Genomic DNA, 20,508 nt, shown 5'->3' with positions numbered 1-20,508 from the left:
GCTGGACAGAGAATGACTGTGACGAAATGACGGAATTAGACTTCGGAAGGTGGATAGTGAGAAACTTTTGTGAGCTAAAAGAACATGTATTAAATCAATGCAAAGAAACTAAGGAACTTGAAAAAAGATATGAGGAAATGATAACAAGAATGGATAACTTAGAGAGGAATATGAATGAATTAAAGGAGCTGAAAAACACAATACGAGAACTTCGTGAAGCATGCACAAGTTTCAATAGCCGAATTGACCAAGCAGAAGAAAGAATATCTGAAGTCGAAGACCAACTCAATGAAATAAAACGAGAAACCAAGATTAGAGAAAAAAGCGCAAAAAGGAATGAAAAAAGTCTCCAAGAAATGTGGGACTATGTGAAAAGAGCTAACCTACGTTTGATAGGTGTACCAGAAGGGGACGAAGAGAATGAATCCAAGCTGGAAAATACTCTTCAGGACATCATCCAGGAAAATTTCCCCCACCTAGCAAGACAGGCCAACACTCAAATACAGGAAATACAGAGAACACCACAAAGATATTCTGCAAGAAGAGCAAACCCAAGGCACATAATCGTCAGATTCAACAAGGTTGAAATAAAGGATAAAATACTAAAGGCAGCCAGAGAGAAAGGTCAGGTCATCCACAAAGGGAAGCCCATCAGACTCACAGCAGATCTCTCGGCAGAAACACTACAAGCCAGAAGAGAGTGGGGGCCAATATTCAACATTCTTAAAGAAAAGAACTTTCAACCCAGAATTTCATATCCAGCCAAACTGAGCTTCAGAAGTGAAGGAAAAATAAAATCCTTTGCGAACAAGCAAGTACTCAGAGATTTCGTCACCACCAGGCCTGCTTTACAACAGCTCCTAAAAGAGGCACTACACATAGAAAGGAACAACCAGTACCAGCCATTCCAAAATCACACTAAATGCTAAAGAGCATCAACATAATGAAGAATCTACAACAACTAACAGGCAAAACAGCCACTTAGCATCAAAATGGCAGTATCAAATTCACACATAACAATATTAACCCTAAATGTAAATGGACTAAATGCACCAATCAAAAGACACAGACTGGCAAATTGGATAAAAATCCAAAACCCATCAGTGTGCTGTATCCAGGAAACCCATCTCACATGCAAGGATACACAAAGGCTCAAAATAAAGGGATGGAGGAAGATTTACCAAGCAAATGGAGAGCAAAAAAAAGCAGGAGTTGCAATTCTCATCTCCGATAAAATAGACTTTAAAGCAACAAAGATCAAAAGAGACAAAGAAGGCCATTACATAATGGTAAAAGGATCGATACAACAAGAAGAGCTAACGATCCTAAACATATATGGACCCAATGCAGGGGCACCCAGATACATAAGGCAAGTTCTTCATGACTTACAAAGAGACTTAGACTCCCACACAATAATAGTGGGAGACTTTAACACTCCACTGTCAATATTAGACAGATCAACCAGACAGAAAATCAACAAGGATATCCAGGGCTTGAACTCAGACATGGAGCAAGCAAACCTGATAGACATTTACAGAACTCTCCACCCCAAATCCACAGAATACACATTCTTCTCAGCACCACATCACACCTTCTCTAAAATTGACCACATAATTGGAAGTAAAGCACTGCTCAACAAATGCAAAACAACTGAAATCATAACAAACAGCCTCTCAGACCATAGTGTAATCAAGTTAGAACTCAGAATACAGAAACCGACCCAGAACCGCACAGCTTCATGGAAACTGAACAACTGGCTCCTGAATGTTGACTGGATAAACAATGAAATGAAGACAGAAATAAAGAAGTTCTTCGAAACCAATGAGAACGAAGACACAGCATGCCAGAACCTCTGGGACACATTTAAAGCAGTCTCTAGAGGAAAGTAAATAGTAATAAGTGCCCATATGAAGAGAATGGAGAGATCCAAAATTGACACCCTATCGTCAAAATTGAAAGAGCTAGAGGAGCAAGATCAAAAAAACTCAAAACCCAGCAGAAGACAAGAAATAACTAAGATCAGAGCTGAACTGAAGGAGATTGAGACACGAAAAACCCTTCAAAAAATTAATAAATCCAAGAGCTGGTTTTTTGAAGAGATCAACAAAATAGACAGACCACTAGCCAGACTGATTAAAAATAAAAGAGAGAACAACCAAATAGATGCAATAAAAAATGATACAGGGAAATCACCACAGACTCCACAGAAATTCAAACCATCATCAGAGAATATTATAAACAACTCTATGCACATGAACTAGTAACCTTGGAAGAAATGGATAAATTCCTGGACTCCTGTGTCCTCCCAAGCCTAAACCAGGAGGAAGCTGAAACTATGAATAGATCAATAACAAGGTCAGAAGTCGAGGCAGCAATTAAGAGCCTACCACTCAAAAAAAGCTCAGGTCCAGACGGATTCACAGCCAAATCTACCAGACACACAAAGAGGAGCTGGTACCATTCCTTCTAAAACTATTTCAAACAATCCAAAAAGAGGGAAGCCTTCCCAAATCATTTTACGAGACCAACATCATTCTGATACCAAAACCCGGCAGAGACCCAACAAGAAAAGAAAACTTCAGGCCAATATCCATGATGAACATAGATGCAAAAATCTTCAATAAAATATTGGCAAGCCGATTGCAACAGCAAATCAAAAAACTTATTCATCATGATCAAGTAGGATTCATCCCGGGGATGCAAGGCTGGTTCAACATACGCAAGTCTATCAACGTAATTCACCACATAAACAGAACCAAAAACAAAAACCACATGATTATCTCAATTGACGCAGAGAAGGCATTTGACAAAATTCAACAGCCCTTTATGCTAAAAACCCTCAATAAACTCGGTATCGATGGAACGTATCTCAAAGTAATAAAAGCTATTTATGACAAACCAACAGCCAATATCATACTGAATGGGCAAAAACTGGAAGCATTCCCTTTGAAATCTGGCACTAGACAAGGATGCCCTCTTTCACCACTCCTATTCAATATAGTACTGGAAGTTCTAGCCAGAGCAATCAGGCAAGAAAAAGAAATAAAGGGTATTCAAATAGGAAAGGTGGAAGCCAAATTGTCTCTATTTGCAGACGACATGATAGTATACCTAGAAGACCCCATCGCCTCAGCCCAAAAACTGCTGAAACTGATAAGCAGCTTCAGCAAAGTCTCAGGATATAAAATCAATGTGCAAAACTCACAAGCATTCATCTACACCAATAACAGACTTAAAGAAAGCCAAATCAAGAACGAACTGCCATTCACAATTGCTACAAAAAGAATAAAATACCTTGGAATACAACTCACAAGGAACGTAAGGGACCTCTTCAAGGAGAACTACAAACCACTGCTCAACGAAATCAGAGAGGACACAAACAGATGGAGAAACATTCCATGTTCATGGTTAGGAAGAATTAATATTGTGAAAATGGCTATACTGCCCAAAGTAATTTACAGAATCAACGCTATCCCCATCAAGCTACCATTGACTTTCTTCACAGAACTGGAAAAAACCACCATGAACTTCATATGGAACCAAAAGAGAGCCCGCATAGCCAAGTCAATTCTAAGCAAAAAGAACACAGCGGGGGGCATCACACTACCGGATTTCAAACTATACTACAAGGCTACAGTAATCAAAACAGCATGGTACTGGTACCAAAACAGAGATATAGACCAATGGAACAAAACAGAGACACCGGAGGCAACACAACATATCTACAACTATACAATCTTTGATAAACCTGACAAAAACCAGCAATGGGGAAAGGATTCCCTATTTAACAAATGGTGTTGGGAAAACTGGCTAGCCATGTGCAGAAAGCAGAAACTGGACCCCTTCCTGACACCTTACACTAAAATTAACTCCAGATGGATTAAAGACTTAAACATAAGACCTGGCACCATAAAAACCCTAGAAGGAAATCTAGGCAAAACTATCCAGGACATAGGAGTAGGCAAGGACTTCATGAACAAAACACCAAAAGCATTGGCAACAAAAGCCAAAATAGACAAATGGGACCTAATCAAACTCCACAGCTTCTGCACGTCAAAAGAAACAGTCACTAGAGTGGATCGGCAACCAACAGAATGGGAAAAAATTTTTGCAGTTTACCCATCTGACAAAGGGCTGATATCCAGAATTTACAAAGAACTCAAACAGATTTACAGGAAAAAAACAGACAAGCCCATTCAAAAGTGGGCAAAGGATATGAACAGACACTTTACGAAAGAAGACATATATGAGGCCAACAGTCATATGAAAAAATGCTCATCGTCACTGGTCATCAGAGAGATGCAAATCAAAACCACATTGAGATACCATCTCACGCCAGTTAGAATGGCGATCATTAAAAAATCTGGAGACAACAGATGCTGGAGAGGATGTGGAGAAAAAGGAACACTTTTACACTGTTGGTGGGAGTGTCAATTAGTTGAACCATTGTGGAAGACAGTGTGGCGATTCCTCAAGGCCTTAGAAATAGAAATTCCATTTGACCCAGCAATCCCATTACTGGGTATATATCCAAAAGACTATAAATAGTTCTACTATAAGGACACATGTACACGAATGTTCATTGCAGCACTGTTTACAATAGCAAAGACCTGGAATCAACCCAAATGCCCATTGATAACAGACTGGATTGGAAAGATGTGGCACATATACACCATGGAATATTATGCAGCAATCAGAAATGATGAGTTCGTGTCGTTTGTAGGGACATGGATGAATCTGGAGAACATCATCCTCAGCAAACTGACACAAGAACCGAAAATGAAACACCGCTTATTCTCACTCATAGGCGGGTGATGAAAAATGAGAACACATGGACACAGAAAGGGGAGTACTAAACACTGGGGTCTATTGGGGGGAAAAGGGGAGGGCCAGTGGGAGGGGGAGTTGGGGAGGGATAGCCTGGGGAGAAATGCCAAATATGGGTGAAGGGGAGAAGCAAAGCAAAGCACACTGCCATGTGCGTACCTACGCAACAGTCTTGCATGCTCTGCTCATGTACCCCAAAACCTAAAATCCAATAAAAAATTTAAAAAAAAAATACCCTAACTTTGAGCCAAATGTCTAAAAGTTGTTTCCAAATTAAAATATATTATAATGCACAGTCTATGTGTATATGTGCCTATGTGTGCATGTATGTGTGTAGATATATATCTATATATTTATATAAATTTAACAAAATGATTCAGGATTGATTAAATCCAAGGTTGAGTGTGAATGTGTGTGTACTTCACATATTTATTTGCTTTTGCTTTTATTTTTCTGTTTTTATGTCTTTGGTGGGGAAACAGGGTACATATAAATAGAGGTATTGCTTCTAATAGTTCTAAAGATTGTTAAGCAGGAGAAGAAAGATAAGTGTGAATGTAAAAGATGGGATTATGCCTTTGGTACAAAATCCCTCAGTCCTAACCATGGAGGAGGCACCATTCAGGTTTGAGTTAATTTTTTGTGTGGCCTGACAGATCCTCTTTTCCACACTAGGTGACCTCCATGCCTAGCACCATGTCTGCAGCAACTGTCACCAAGTGCTCTTCTGTCTCCCCTCCCCTACACTCACTTCACTAAGCAGATGGAGGCCACCAGCTGCACACCTCTTCCTCTTCTCTCTCTTGCAACTCAACATGTTTCCCTGTCTTCTGATTCAGAGAAAGAAATGTCTCTGCTTTCAAGGTCAGCCTTGCCTCATCCCCAGGCTTCCTCAGAAACCTTGTCTTCTTCTTCTTACAGTTTCAAACTGTCTCTTGCTGGCTTCCTCCCCTGCACTACAAGTGTGTTCACGTCTATTAACTCCCGTTATGCCGTAAGGGTCCATTGAATCCAATTTTATGTTTTCAGTTTCTTTCTTGAGTAGTTCTATTTGTAAGGATTGATACTTCATAAATTCTATTCTTTCTTGGAGATCTTCCAAAGAACAAAGAGAAAACGCACTTTTAAAAAATATACAGAATAAAACTCATTCTGTCTTGGAATGACCATATGGATCCAGTAAATCTTTTATCAACCTAAGTCACATTATAAGATTTTAATAACTAACTCTTCTATATCCTGAAACATTTTGCTATTGTATCATTCTAAAAATTATTTCATCACTACTCATCAATTTTTCCTAACTATGCAACACACAAACAAACAAGGAAAGGAGAGAATGATGGAATCTCCCATGAGGATAATGTACTATGTGAATTAAATTGTCATCTTTTGGTTTTCTTATTGCATTGTCCAAAGTATAGTGTCATCTTTCAAGAAAGTAAAAAAGAAGGCTGGAGACACCACTTCTGTAGTCTACTTCTGGCTTTCATTGAACACAGTGGAGAATTCAGAATTTTTCATTTTCTACCACTAATAACAAAGAGAAGAAAGCTGACAGAGGACGATGCTTCACAATTATAAGACTAATCACAACATGAAGTCACATAGCCATCAGGACTCTAGACTCTAGTGACGATGAGGAAATTGATCATATAAGTGAAATGTCAGAGTGTGAGTCTTTATATAATATCCTAGCTGAATTTTCTTAAAGAATTAATGGGTGAACAAAAATATGTCTTTAGAAATATATCTCTAGATGAAAATAAAATATAGTATTCTCATTCAGTTAGTCATTTGACTCAAAGTATCACACAACATTATCACATTATGATACAAATGATTTTGCAATGGTTAATTTCTTTTTTCTTTTTTTTCTTGAGATTGAGTCTTACTCTGTCACCTAGACTAGAGTGCAATGGCGTGGTCTTGGCTCACTGCAACCTCTGTCTTCCAGGTTCAAGTGATTTTCCTGCCTCAGCTTTCTGAGTAGCGGGGACTATAGGCATGTGCCACCATGCCTAGCTAATTTTTATAATTTTAGTAGAGATGGGGTTTCACTATGTTGGCCAGGCTGGTCTTGAATTCCTGACCTTGTGATACACCTGCCTTGGCCTTCCAAAGTGCTGGGATTATAGGCGTGATGCACTGTGCCCAGCCTAAATTTTTATATATATATGGTGAAATATTATTCAGCTTTTAAAAAGATGGAAATCCTGTTATTTGTGATAACACAAATGAACCTGGGGGACACTGTATTAAGTAAAATCTGCTAGGCACAGAAAGACAAATACTGTATGATCCTTCTTATGTGTGGAATCTAAAATAAGCCGAACTATAAAGCAGAGAGTAGAATAGCAGTAGCCAGGGGCTGAGAGTGCTGGTAATGTGTGTGGAATGGGGTGACAGTGGTCAAAGGGTACAAGTTTCAGTTGTGCAGGACGATTAGGTTCTGGAGATCTAATGTATAGCATGGTGACTACTGTTAACAATATTGTGTTGGCCAGGCATGGTGGCTCATGCCTGTAATCCCAGCACTTTGAGAGGCCGAGGCAGGTGGATCACAAGGTCAAGAGATCAAGACCATCCTGGCCAACATGGTGAAACCCCATCTCTACTAAAACCACAAAAATTAGCTGGGCATGGTGGTGCAACGCCTATAGTCCCAGCTACTCAGGATGCTGAGTCAGGAGAACTGCTTGAACCCAGAAGGTGGAGGTTGCAGTGAGCTAAGATTATGCCACTGCATTCCAACCTGGTGACAGAGTGAGACTGCCTCAAAAAAAAAAAAAAACAAAAAAAACAATCAATCAATTAAAAAAATCATGTTGCACTCTTGAAATTTGCTACGATAGTAGACCTTAAATGTTCTCATCACACACATAAAAAATGCTAACTATGTGAGGTGATGGATGTGTTAATTAGCCTGATTACAGTGATCATTTCACAATAGCATCAGCTTCTGACTGGACCAATTGAGGGATATTAAAAACTAGCTGCTTGGCTGGGCAGAGTGGCTCATGCCTGTAATCCCAGCATTTTAGGAGGCTGAGGCAGGAGAATTACCTGAGGTCAGGAGTTCAAGACCAACCTGGCCAACATGGTGAAACCCTGTCTCTACTAAAAATACGAAAATTAGCCAAGTGTGGTGGCGCATGCCTGTAGCCCCAGCTACCTGGGAGGCTGAGGAAGGAGAATTGCTTGAACCAGTGAGCACAGATTGCACCACTGCACTCCAGCCTGGGTGACAGAATGAGACTTCATCTCAAAACAGATAAACCAAACTACCTAGCTGCTATCAGTCTGACTCATTTTTATGCATTGTATTTAATTCTTATAAAGAATCTATAAAAAAGTTTACCTGGGGTCAGGCACAATGGCTCAGGCCTGTAATCCCAGCACTTTTGGAGGCCGAGATGGGTGAATCAGTTGAGCCCAGGAGTTTGAGGCCAGCCTCGGCAACAAGGTGAAACCCTATCTCTAAAGATAATATAAAAATTATCGAGGTGTGGTGGCATGCCCTGTAGTCCCAGCTACTCAGGAAGCTGAGGCAGAAGGATGACTTGAGGCTGGGAGGTGGAGGATGGAGTGAACCAAGATGGCGCTATTGCATTTCAGCCTAGGCAACAGAGTGAGACTCTGTCTAAAATTTAAAAAAAAAAAAGTTTACCTGGTACTGTTGTGAACTTTGAATGAAGTTTACCGGAGGTTCACTTTGTTTACTCTTCAACCTTAAAATATTATCAGCATATCCCCAGCTCAGGATGGCTGACCAATGAATGTCTGTACTGTTCATGCTTCTCACACCTCAAGGAGAAGGAGAAAGAAAAGAATCAGATTGTCACTGCTCAACTGTTACATGACAGCCTCAAACTGGCAGATTAGAGGCTTAAGTTCACATAGCAGAACATATCACTTGGTGTAAAACCATCTTTATATCCCTAAGATGGAACAATTTTTAGTTTTATTCCTTTAATGCTAATAGGATTCTCAGGGTGGGATTATATTTTTTCACTCATGTTGTTTTGGCTAGGATTTATTTGACTCAAAACTAAAATTTCTGTTAAGAAATTATTATAAAAGACAATGATGGTCAAGCTTACTCTATTCATGTTCTGAGACACCTTTTCTTTTAAAAATAAGTATGAACTAGATACTATTTAAATAACTTTCTAGATACCCAGGATGGACAACTGTTAACAGCAGAAGACAACACTGCTAGAGTAGAAGCAACACCTAGGCTGAGGGGATTGTTTAATCCTGTCAACGGCAGGCTGTGTTTGGCAGACCTTCTTCATTCAGGGAGGCTCTGTTCCTCTCTCTCTCTCTCTTTTGAGACAGAGTCTTGCTCTATCACCTAGGCTGGAGCGCAGTGATGCAATCTTGGCTCACTGCAACCTCTGCCTCCTGGGTTCAAGTGATTCTCAAGCCTCAGCCTCCCCAGAAGCTGGGACTATAGGCAATTGCCACCACATCCAGCTGACTTTTTTTTTGTATTTTTAGTAGAGACAGGGTTTCACCATGTTGGCCAAGACTGGTCTCGAACTCCTCAAGTGATCCACCTGCCTTGGCCTCCCAAAGTGTGCTGGGATTACAGGCGTGCCTGGTCCTCTCTCTCTCTCTCTCTCTCTTTTTTTTTTTAAACAACAACATAGTATTATGTCCTTTTGCATAAAAATTTGGAAATTTTGACATCATTTCCCAATACTATTATCTATGCTTTGCTGGTATGCTGAATATAGCTAAATGCAGCATAGATGCTATAAATGGTACTGCCCTTGAAACTCGCAATATTTTAAGTCCCTAAAGGAGAGATAATGTGCTTTATTTATTCCAGTACCCAGCAGAATACCCAGCATGTAGATGGGTACAACAAGTATTTCTTGAATGAATCAATAGCATATTGAAAATAGGCAATTCATAGCTTTCTTTTTGTTTTGTTGAGTAAAATAAGAAAAGCGACCTAACTTTCATCTGTAAGCTACATCACTGTTCAGTCAATGCCTCTCTAGAATGTCTATGTGGACTGTTCCTTGCTGGCTCTAGTGTTGGCTGTATCTAGTAAACACTGACCTTTCCCAGACCCTAGAGTATTTAAGGCCAATAAACATTTATTAAGCACTTAGAGTGAACCAGGCACTGTGCTAATCATCCCCATACATTAATGCATTGAATCCTTACAGTAAATTATCCTGTGAGGTAAATTTTTTGGTTATTCCTACTTTATAGATCAAAAGCCAGGATTCGTGAAGCGCAAAGTAACTTCCCCAAGGCCACATAACTAGTAAGCAGCAGGGCAAGGAGGCAAACTCAGGAACTGTGCCTGCTGAGGCCATGGCGGAAACCGTTTTATTAAACTACTGCTCTGGACATATTCAGGTTCTGACAAATTCCAAATACGCTGTGCGAGGAAGTTAAGTGTAATGTGAATGAACACAGCTACAAAGGGCACACTAAGGGATCATGACTGTAGTGGCACAAATAAGATAGGCTTAGAATATGTTTGACATATTTAAGTCCCATAATGCTAAGTGATAATACCTGTCCTTTCTCTGCTGTTCAGAGAAACTTTAGTGTACTCTAACCACATGTTGAGACGTTGGTGGTATTAGTAGCAAATTACTTGTAAATTGCCTTATACCTAATTGTAACATATTAATAAGAATAAACCATTGATCTCACAATGATTATGATTAAACAGATCTACCTTATTAACTCACTAAATATAGATGAAATGGTATGCATTATTTCTAACTATAAAAACGATCATTCATTGCGTGACAGAAGTAAGAGTGAGCCTAAAAGAAAGATGGCCTAGCTAGCATACTTATTTTCTTTAGGTAACTGATATTTTCTCTGGGCGCTGGCACCCTTGTATTGCAGTTTGGGTGGAAGGCTATATATGGCTCCCAAGGAGCACAGTGCACAGAAGGTAATGGTAATTGCCAGCAGTGCTGGCTGCTAACAGGCATCTAGTCCATACATTGGCTTTTAGGCAAGTCTGCATATAACCTGATAGGAAGAGATGAGTGCCCCAAGTCCAGGCCTAGGAAGTAGGAAGAGTTCTTTTGTTTCTAGTAAAATGGCTAATTTGGAATGGCTGCGGGACTACTCAAACAGAAAATGTCCCTAGTTTTCCAGTGTCTCTTGACATTTAGAAGTATGAAGAGGCCTCTACTGCACAGCACTTTCCCACATGTTGCTTTTAGTGAGTCAGTATGTGGGGAGTCAGGAAAGTTTTCAGGAATGCATGTCTTTAAAACCTATTTTCAAGGCTATCTTGACACCTTTGTTTTGTTTGTTGCTTAAACCCATGACTATATCATCTAATATGGTCAAATATTCTGGGTCTGTCTATTCTGGGGCTCAAGAGTCTCCCAAGTGTACATTTCTATCAAATTGATAATGTCTTCATTTTGTGAACATAACCATTTATTCTTGTCCCCTTCAAGTTCCTCCTCTCATTTCAAATGACGCTGCATTTAACTGTTTTTTCATATAGTATGTTTTCAATCCCACTTTGCACTAAATAACCACAATTTTGAGCTGAGTTTTTCCACCAAGGACTCAAAGTAGCAACAGGGATGAAATAGAAATATTCAAATCTCATGAAAGATATATCCAGAATGATTTTCATTGTTTTATTTTACCTTGTTCCTTGCTATAAGTCATCAGAAGACAGAAATTTCGTGACAAACCACAAATTGCTCTGGTGGGCAGAGCCTGGAGAGAACCAAATCTTTCTCCGTGGGGCTGGCTGAAGCAGACCACAGGTACTGGAGCACTTGGGGAACCCACGTACTCCCCCCATTTCAAGCCTTTTATCCATGATAAAGGACTCTAAAACCAAGACAAATAAAAAGTATGGCCTTTTAAGTAAGTAGTAAGTATAGAATTACTTCTAATTTAAGCTCTAAACAAAGAGAATGTAATATGGATTATAATCTGTGAGGGTAATAATTGCTTTACACATATTTTTCTTCCCTATGCTTAGCATATAGAAATATTTTTTCCTTATTTGAGTTTTACTCTGTGGTTCCAGCCTAACTAGCATGAAAATATGTGGTTAATAATTAGAAACTCCTTGAAATTTGAGCAGAGAAAAAAAATTTAGTGTATTTCTTATTTCTAGTTGAAATACCTACATTAAAGTTGATATTTACTGGAGGACTGTAATTTGGTAGTATGACATAAGTACCTATGGCAAAAGAAATCAAGACCACATGTAGCAAAGGAAACCCTACTCAGGTATGAGCTCCTTGAAGAGATGGAACACCTCTGATTCATCTATGTGCCTGGAACATAGCAGGTTCTCATCTCAAACAGAGATGTGATGAGTGAAAGGGAAGTGTTTATCTATGGAATATATTGAAAGGATTAGAGGACCTCTAGCAAGTACTAGGGAAGAAAAGAGATGAGAAAGAATTGTCAGTGAAAACTAAAAGCTTGAGCTTGAGGAACATTAGGATTTGGGGAAAGAAACATGAGTGAAGTCTCTTAGAGAGTGATGCCCATGTGGCTGCCCATGAACAGTAATGGAAATGTTTCCTCCATTTCAAGCAAAAACAATTATTAAAAAGTTTCAAAATCAAGAAAAGATATAGTGCCTTTTAAAGAGTTTCTCCCAATAGTTCTTGTTGTTCTCTTTATCACTGTTTTATCCTCTACTGAACTCTTCTTTTTTAGTGGATTCCCCTCTTTTAGACATTTAAGAGTTTAACCCATTATTTTATTTTCAACTCTTCAGAGAAAATGCCACATAAAATAAAAATACTATACTAAGCAATTTTCAGTCATGTCTGTAAAAACCTAATGATTTTTAGTGAAGCTTGCTTATGTCATTTCCCAAATAAATGAAAAAAAAATAGGCATCATTGACCTATATGCTATCTTTAAAATAAAATCATACCACTTTAGGAGCTATAATAATTCTGTCAGAGTATTTAGGGGATATGTTAATATACAGCTTTAAATGATATCATAGGATCAAGATCCAAGATGGCTGATCGCTAACAGCTCGGGATTGTAGCTCCCAGTGAAAGTGCAGAGAACGAGAGGATGCCGCACTTTCAGATGAATTTTCGTCACTCACAGACCAGAAGATTCCCAGTGGAGGAGCCCCACAGGTCGCCAGAGCGACTCTTGTAGCAGGTGCAGCGGTTTTGCCGGCGCCTTGGCGCGGCAGCTCTTCATGCAGAGTAAATGGGACTGGTTCCCCTTCTGATTGATGTTTGGAGCTCCAGGAAGGCAGAGCCGCTTGTTACGGACTCAAGAAGGAAGCCAGACCGGAGATTCCCAGGCAGAAGAGCACCATCGGTTTTATCGCTGCTGTTTTGGCCGGCGCAGTGGGTTGCTCGGATTCCAGCACTGGGAATCAATAAATTGGACGTCCACTCAGAAACCTAATTAGAAAGGTGGTAATTGTAAAGACGACAGATGGATAAATTTATAATAAAGGGAAGAAACGAGCCTAAAAAGGCCGAGAATACCCAAAATCAGAACCCCTCTCCCTCTACAGGGCATTGCAGTTCCTCATCAGCAACGGAACAAGCCCTGATGGAAAAGGACTGTGTTCCATTATCTGAAGTAGGCTTCAGAAGGTGGATGATAAGAAACTTCTGGGAGTTAAAAGAACTTGTTCTAACCCAATGTAAAGAAACTAAGAACTTTGAGAAAAGGTTTGATGAAATGCTAAAAAGAATAGACAATATAGAGAGGAATATAAACGAACTAATGGAGTTGAAAAATACAACACGAGAACTTAGTGAAATATGCACAAGTTTGAATAGCCGAATTGATCAAGCAGAAGAAAGAATATCAGAGGTCGAAGACCAACTTAATGAAATAAAACAAGAAGACAAGAATAGAAAAAAAGGATAAAAAGGAATGAGCAAAGTCTCCAAGAAACATGGGACTATGTGAAAAGACCTAATCTACGTGTGATAGGTGTACCTGAATGCGACGGAGAGAATGAATCCAAGCTGGAAAATACTCTTCAGGATATTATCCAGGAAAATTATCCCAATCTAGCAAAGAAGGACACTATTCAACCCCAGGTAATACAGAGAACACCACAAAGATATTCCTCAAGAAGAGGAACCCCAAAGCACATAATCGTTAGATTCACCAGGGTTGAAACGAAGGAGAAAATACTAAGGGCAGCCATAGAGAAAGGTAAGGGAAGCCTGTTAGACTTACAGCAGATCTCTCAGCAGAAACCCTACAAGCCAGAAGAGAGTAAGGGCCAATATTCAACATCCTTAAAGAACAGAACTTTCAGCCCAGAATTTCATATCCTGCCACACTAAGCTTCACAATTGAAGGAAAAATAAAATCTTTTATGAACAAGCAAGCACTCAGAGATTTTATTACCACCAGGCCTGCTTTGCAAGAACTTCTGAAAGAAGCATTACATACAGAAAGGAACAACCAGTATTAGCCTTTCTAAAAATATACCAAAAAGTAAAGAGCATCAACATAAAGAAGAATTTACATCGACGAATGGATAAAATAGCCAGTTAACATCAAATGGCAGTAACCCTAAATTTAGATCGACTAAATTCCCCAATCAAAAGATACAGCCAAAACCTAACGGTATGCTACATCCAGACCCATTTTATATCCAAAGATACACAAAGACGCAATACAAAGGGTTGGAGAAAGATTTACCAACCAAATGGAGAGCAAAAATAAATAAATAAACAAAAAGCAGGAGTTGCAATTCTCGCATTTGATAAGATAGATTTCAAAGCAACAAAGATACAGTGGTAAAAGGATCAATGCAACAATAAGAGCTAATGATCCTAACACCCAGATATATAAGACCCATAAAGAGATTTAGACTCAACGAGGCAGAAAATTAGTAAGGATATCCAGGACTTGAACTCAGATCCGGAACAAGTAAACTTAATAAGTATTTATAGAGCTCTCCACTTTAAATACACAAAATATACATTCTCCACTTTAAATACACAAAATATTGATAAAAAAATAAATAATATAGTGGTCTAAAAAATGAATATTTCTGGAAAAGCTTAAGAGCTTCAGGAATGCTCAAGTGGGAACAGATTTTAGGGACAGGTAGTTTGAAAACAAGCTTTTTCTAAAATCTTGTCTATCAATGGTTTTTTTGTGGTTCCCCTATGGGATACAAACCTATCAATATTAAAGTTGAGAAAAATGTGTGTGCTAATTTTATAGTTATAATTTATCATCCATAATTCCTTGCCAGGAAATTCCTTTTATATGAGTTGCAGAGTTTAAATTTCTAGTTTTTCAATGACACACAAATATACAATGGCAACTCTTTTATATCATAGTATATTTATTATCATTATCATCATTATTATTATTATCAGTTCTGGGATACAGTGCAGAATGTGTAGGTTTGTTACATAGGTATACACGTGCCATGGTGTTTTGCTGCACCTATCAACCCGTCATATAGGTTTTAAGCCCTGTGTGCATTAGGTGTTTGTCCTAATGCTCTCCCTCCCCTTCCGCTCCACCCTGTATGGCCCCAGTGTGTGTTTTTCCCCTCCCTGTGTCCATGTGTTCTCATTGTTCAATTCCCACTTATGAGTGAGAACATGTGGCATCTGATTTTCTCTTCCTGTGTTAGTTTGCTGAAGATAATGGCTTCCAGCTTCATCCATGTCCCTGCAAAGGACATGATCTCATTATTTTTTATGGCTGTATAGTACTCCATGGTATATATTGTCTTTGGTCTATCAGTGATGGGCATTTGGGTTGGTTCCATGTCTTTGCTATAATAAATAGTGCTGCAATAAACATATGTGTGCATGTGTCTTTATAGCAGAATGATTTATATTCCTTTGGGTATATACCCAGTACTGGGATTGCTGGGTTAAATGGTACTTCCGGTTCTGAGGAATTGCCATACTGTCTTCCACAAGGGTTGAACTAATTTAATTCCTGCCCACGGTGTAAAAGCATTCCCATTTCTCCACAGTCTCACCAGCATCTATTGTTTCTTGACTTTTTAATAATCGTCATTCTGATTGGTGTGAGATGGTATCTTATAGTGGTTTTTGATTTGCATTTCTCTAATGATCAGTGATCTTGAGCTTTTTTTCAACAGTAACCAGAACAGTATGATACTGGTACCAATACAGACATACAGACCAGTGGAACAGAACAGAGACTTCAGAAATAACACCACACATCTACAACCATCTGATCTTCAACAAACCTGACAAAAACAAGCAATGGGGGAAAGGATTCCCTATTTAATAAATAGTGCTGGGAAACTGGCTAGCCATATGCAGAAAACTGAAACTGGACCCCTTCCTTACACCTTATACAAAAATTACCTCAAGATGAATGAAAGACAAATGTAAAACCCCAAACCATAAAAACCTCAGAAGAAAATCTAGGCAATTCCATTCAGGACACAGGCATGGGCAAAAATTTCATGACAAAAAGGCCAAAAGCAATTGCAACAAGTGCCAAAATTGACAATTGGGAATTAAACTAAAGAGCTTCTGCACATCAGAAGAAACTACCATCAGAGTGAATAAGTAACCTACAGAATGGGAGAAAATTTTTGCAATCTACCCATCTGACAAAGGTCTAATATTGAGAATCTACAAGGAACTTGTACAAATTTACAAGAAAAAGAAATGACCTCATGAAAAAGTGGGTAAAGCACGTGAACAGACACTTCTCATAGAATATTTAAAGAGGAGTGCTTTATTGAAATGCTTTTTATACAGCTCCGATTGTTCTGAACTTCAATGGTGAACTGAAGTTTACACAAGCATATCTGGGTCATCCAGATGACCCCTTATAACTGAGTACTGTTGATTGGTTTCTAGGCTTGTGTTTGCATTTTGTGTAGATGCCAAGTGAAGGCCCATGGAGTCAAGGAGCAGTATGGTGTGGAAGGTTGCACCATGGTTCAAATAAATATAAGCAGTGACATAAATGTCATTACACATCACACAAAAGTGTAGCAAACCAAACCAACTTGCATCAGAGAGACATTAATTTAAAAAATAGTGAGTGTCTATTATAGCACCTTCCTAGGAACTAGCGACACAGTGATGAACAAGACAGACAAAGTCCTTGTGTTTATGGAGTTCTGTTCTATTTGGGATGGGAGGATAGACAAATAAATAAACAAATACATATACAATATGTCAATGATGGAAGTGCTATGCACCAAAACAAAGAAGGAGAAGGGGTCTGAGGATGATGGAATAGCTGTTTTAGACATAATCAGATATACAATGAGAGCTTATGGAAAGCATTTAAATGGGATTCAGGGAAGACTCTGAGGAAGAGATGTTTGAGCAGAGACTTGAATGAGATGAGGGAGCAAACTGGGGATATATCTGGGGAGTGGTTATCCCAGGTAGAGGAAACAATCATCACAAAGGTCCTGAGGTGGGAATGAAGCAGGTTGGTACCATGTTCCCACTGTGAGCAGACATACTGCTCAGATCCTTTATATACACCAACTTTAACAGCTAATGAGCAGTAAGTATAGTAGTAAGTTAAATGACATCTATTAATTTTTAGGGATGTATTGTGAAATTATTGTTGACATGGTAAAGTGAAAGATTAGGCCAGGTTCGGTGGCTCACACCTGTAATCCCAGCACTTTGGGAGGCCAAGGCGGGTGGATCATGAGGTCAGGAGTTCAAGACCACCCTGGCTAAGACAGTGAAACCTCATCTCTACTAAAATACAACAGTTAGCTGGGTGTGGTGGCAGGCACCTGTAATCCCAGCTACTCGGGAAGCTAAGGCAGAAGAACTGTTTGAATCCAGGAAGCAGAGTTTGCAGTGAGCTGAGATCGCGCCACTGCACTCCAGCCTGGGCGACAGGGTGAGACTCTGTCTCAAAAAAAAAAAAAAAAGAAAAAGGGAAAAGTGACAGACTGTTGTTAAAAATAGTGACCCTGGTAATAACAGTGACTAAAGTGATTTGTGAGGCTTCAAAAACCAACACTCGTAATTTAGTTTTACCAACACAACACTGCCTACCATATTAATGCTTTAAAATTAAATTTTACTGGTGGAATAAGTTTTGTTCGTATTTAACATGAAATTTTGAAATACGGGAGCTATGAGTACAAATAATTTATATCCAGTGTTCTGTCTTATATAAAGTAAGATAATCACAAGGAAAAATAGCCAAAACAAGGTGTGTAAAAACCTTTTCCTCTTAAAATAGGTCACAGATTACTGCACTTAGAGATATACTGTGTGATTTCGTCAAGGTTCTTTACAACTGCTTTCCCTTACCTTTTCATTTTCTGCAATTTCCTTCTGCAAACCCTTATAGAGTGCTTTCCAATCCACATTCTACTATCTTAGGCTGTTTTTATAATGAAGAATTTAGTTGAAGATTAAAATCCACTTTAGCTTTTCTGCTTGTTTGCTTGATTTTTCTATTTCAAAGTAAAAATTATACCTACATCCTATTTTTGGAGGCAATACTTTTTATCATTACAATCTGGGGAGGCCAAAGAAATATGTAAAGCTCCCCCTTAAGTTTAAACCAAAACATCCATGTCACTGGTCAATCCTTTTGACTGAAGATGATAACCAAGACCATGCTCTACATGTATACACTGGCATAGCAATGCTCAAACTGTTCTCTAGTCCTGATGGTTCTTCTCTTCTTATTTGCAAAATCCTATTATGTCACTGCCTTGGGAGGCTTTCCCTGGGAATAACCTTTCTTTCTGCTCCCTGAGGGAGCTTACTGTCTGAAACAAGCAATTCTTTTTTCCTCCGAGCTCCCCAAAGCCCTCTCACATATTGCTAACACAGCAATTACCTTGCATAGGATTCTGCTTTCACTGCTGGACCTGCCTTGTAGTGACTGGGACACAGCTTCAGGCCAGGACCATGCTATTCACTTCTGTGTCCCTGGCAACTGGGAGAGTGCCTGGCATCACAAGAGTCTAATCATGTTTTGCTGCATTCAATTGAAACCTAAATGACATACCGGATAAGTGATTTCTTTGACCTGTTCTCGGGTCTCCCTGAAAGCAAACTGCACTAGCAACCCCACAGCAGCTGGAAGCTCTCCTTCAATGTTGAGCTTGGCTCCAGGTCTGCTCACATGGGCTGTATGGAACAGCTGACGGGGAGTCTGCCCGTAGGTTTTTATCATGGTTTCCAGGGCTCGTCTCTGAACTGGATCTTCAACTGCAGAGACATCCATTCCAAAATATGTCTGTAGAAGAGTAAAGGAAAAAGACATATGTAGTATAAAGAAAGGCTTGGCAATAATATTAATACCAAAGGGAAAAATAATACTTTATTTTCTAGGTTATGGAAGAAATGCTTTTGTTCATGTTAACCATCACTCATGGTCTCACTGAGATCAGAAGTATCAATGTTTCTGAATAGGTGAACAAAAACAATGTATCTTGACTGATTGGTTCTAATTAGGCGTGTTTATAAAATTAGTTTTTAATTTAAGACCTGAGAATATCATATAAGACTTGATAATAAATTATTGAAGAAGTTGCTTCTCCAAAGTAATGTATAGGAAAAGGCAAAAATAAAGTTAAAATACATGCTGGTAGATAGTTCAAGAGAGCACTATTTAGGTTCTAGTAAATATTGTAGGTGAAACCAAAAGAGCAGCAGTAAAAATTCAAAGCTCTTAAATGTAAAGGGTATTAATGTACTAATAAAATTATTGCACTAAGAAGGATATTTCTTCTTAGTGTCATCATCCTATAGAGTCAGATGGAGAGCAATTTGCATTTACTTCTTTATTTCTAAAGCTGGCAGTCAGTAATTGAGTACAGATCAGCCATATTTTGTACATATCCAGTTGGATGGGTTAGCTTTTAGCATAATATATAATCAGTCACAGTGGCTTTCATTATATATCTAGACATAACATTTCTATATTGCCAAAATAAAATTCTAAAGATATTTCAGAAGTTAAGTCGTCTTCAACTCAATTCCCCTCACAACTCCCAGCACCAGGGATCACATACTTAAAAAAAAAAACTTTTTAAGTTCAGGGGTACAAGTGCAGGTTTGTTATACAGGTAAACTTGTGTCACAGGGGTTTTTTGTACAGGTTATTTTATCACCCAGGTACTAAGCCTAGTACCAGTAGTTATTTTTTCTGGTCCATACATGTTCCAAGAAAGGACATGATCTTGTTCTTTTTTACAGCTGCAAAGTATTCCATGGTGTATATGTGACTCCTATTTACTTTTGCATTCCCAGCGCCTAGCAAAATAAATGTTTACTGAAGATTTTTTTTAAAGTTAGTCTATCCAACAACATCAAAGAGTATACTTGAAAACGTAGGCCGGGTGCAGTGGTTCATGCCTGTAATTCCAGCACTTTGGGAGGCTGAGGTGGGTGGATCATGAGGTAAGGAGTTTGAGACCAGCCTTGCCAAGAAAGTGAAACCCCGTCTCTACTAAAAATACAAAAATTAACCAGGCACGGTGGCAGATGCCTGTAATCCCAGCTACTTAGGAGGCTGAGGCAGGAGAATCGCTTGAACCCGGGAGGTGGAGGTTGCAGTGAGCCAGAGATTGCAGTGAGCTGAGATTGTGCCACTGAACTCTAGCCTGGGAGATGGAGCAAGACTCCATCTCAAAAAAAAAAAAAAAGAAAGAAAAGAAAATGTAACAATTCTACTTCTAGAAATTTATCTTAAGGAAGTTAAGAA

The 20,508-nt window shown here is 39.0% G+C and overlaps 1 protein-coding gene across 1 annotated transcript in view; it reads right to left on the bottom strand.

The window, feature by feature from the left end:
• LYST (lysosomal trafficking regulator) overlaps positions 1-20,508 on the bottom strand; it is a 217,894-nt gene that overhangs the window by 22,664 nt on the left and 174,722 nt on the right. The window contains exons 45-47 of the mRNA XM_002760888.6: positions 18,808-19,038; positions 11,478-11,667; positions 8,498-8,634 (exon numbers count right to left, since the gene is read on the bottom strand). Of these exons, the coding sequence (XP_002760934.3) occupies positions 8,498-8,634; positions 11,478-11,667; positions 18,808-19,038 (558 nt within the window). The remainder of the gene's footprint in view (positions 1-8,497; positions 8,635-11,477; positions 11,668-18,807; positions 19,039-20,508) is intronic.

The sequence above is a fragment of the Callithrix jacchus genome, chromosome 19 (genome assembly GCF_049354715.1).
Source record: "Callithrix jacchus isolate 240 chromosome 19, calJac240_pri, whole genome shotgun sequence".
In the NCBI taxonomy this organism is placed as follows: domain Eukaryota; kingdom Metazoa; phylum Chordata; class Mammalia; order Primates; family Cebidae; genus Callithrix; species Callithrix jacchus.
This window is presented reverse-complemented; position numbering and strand designations above follow the sequence as displayed.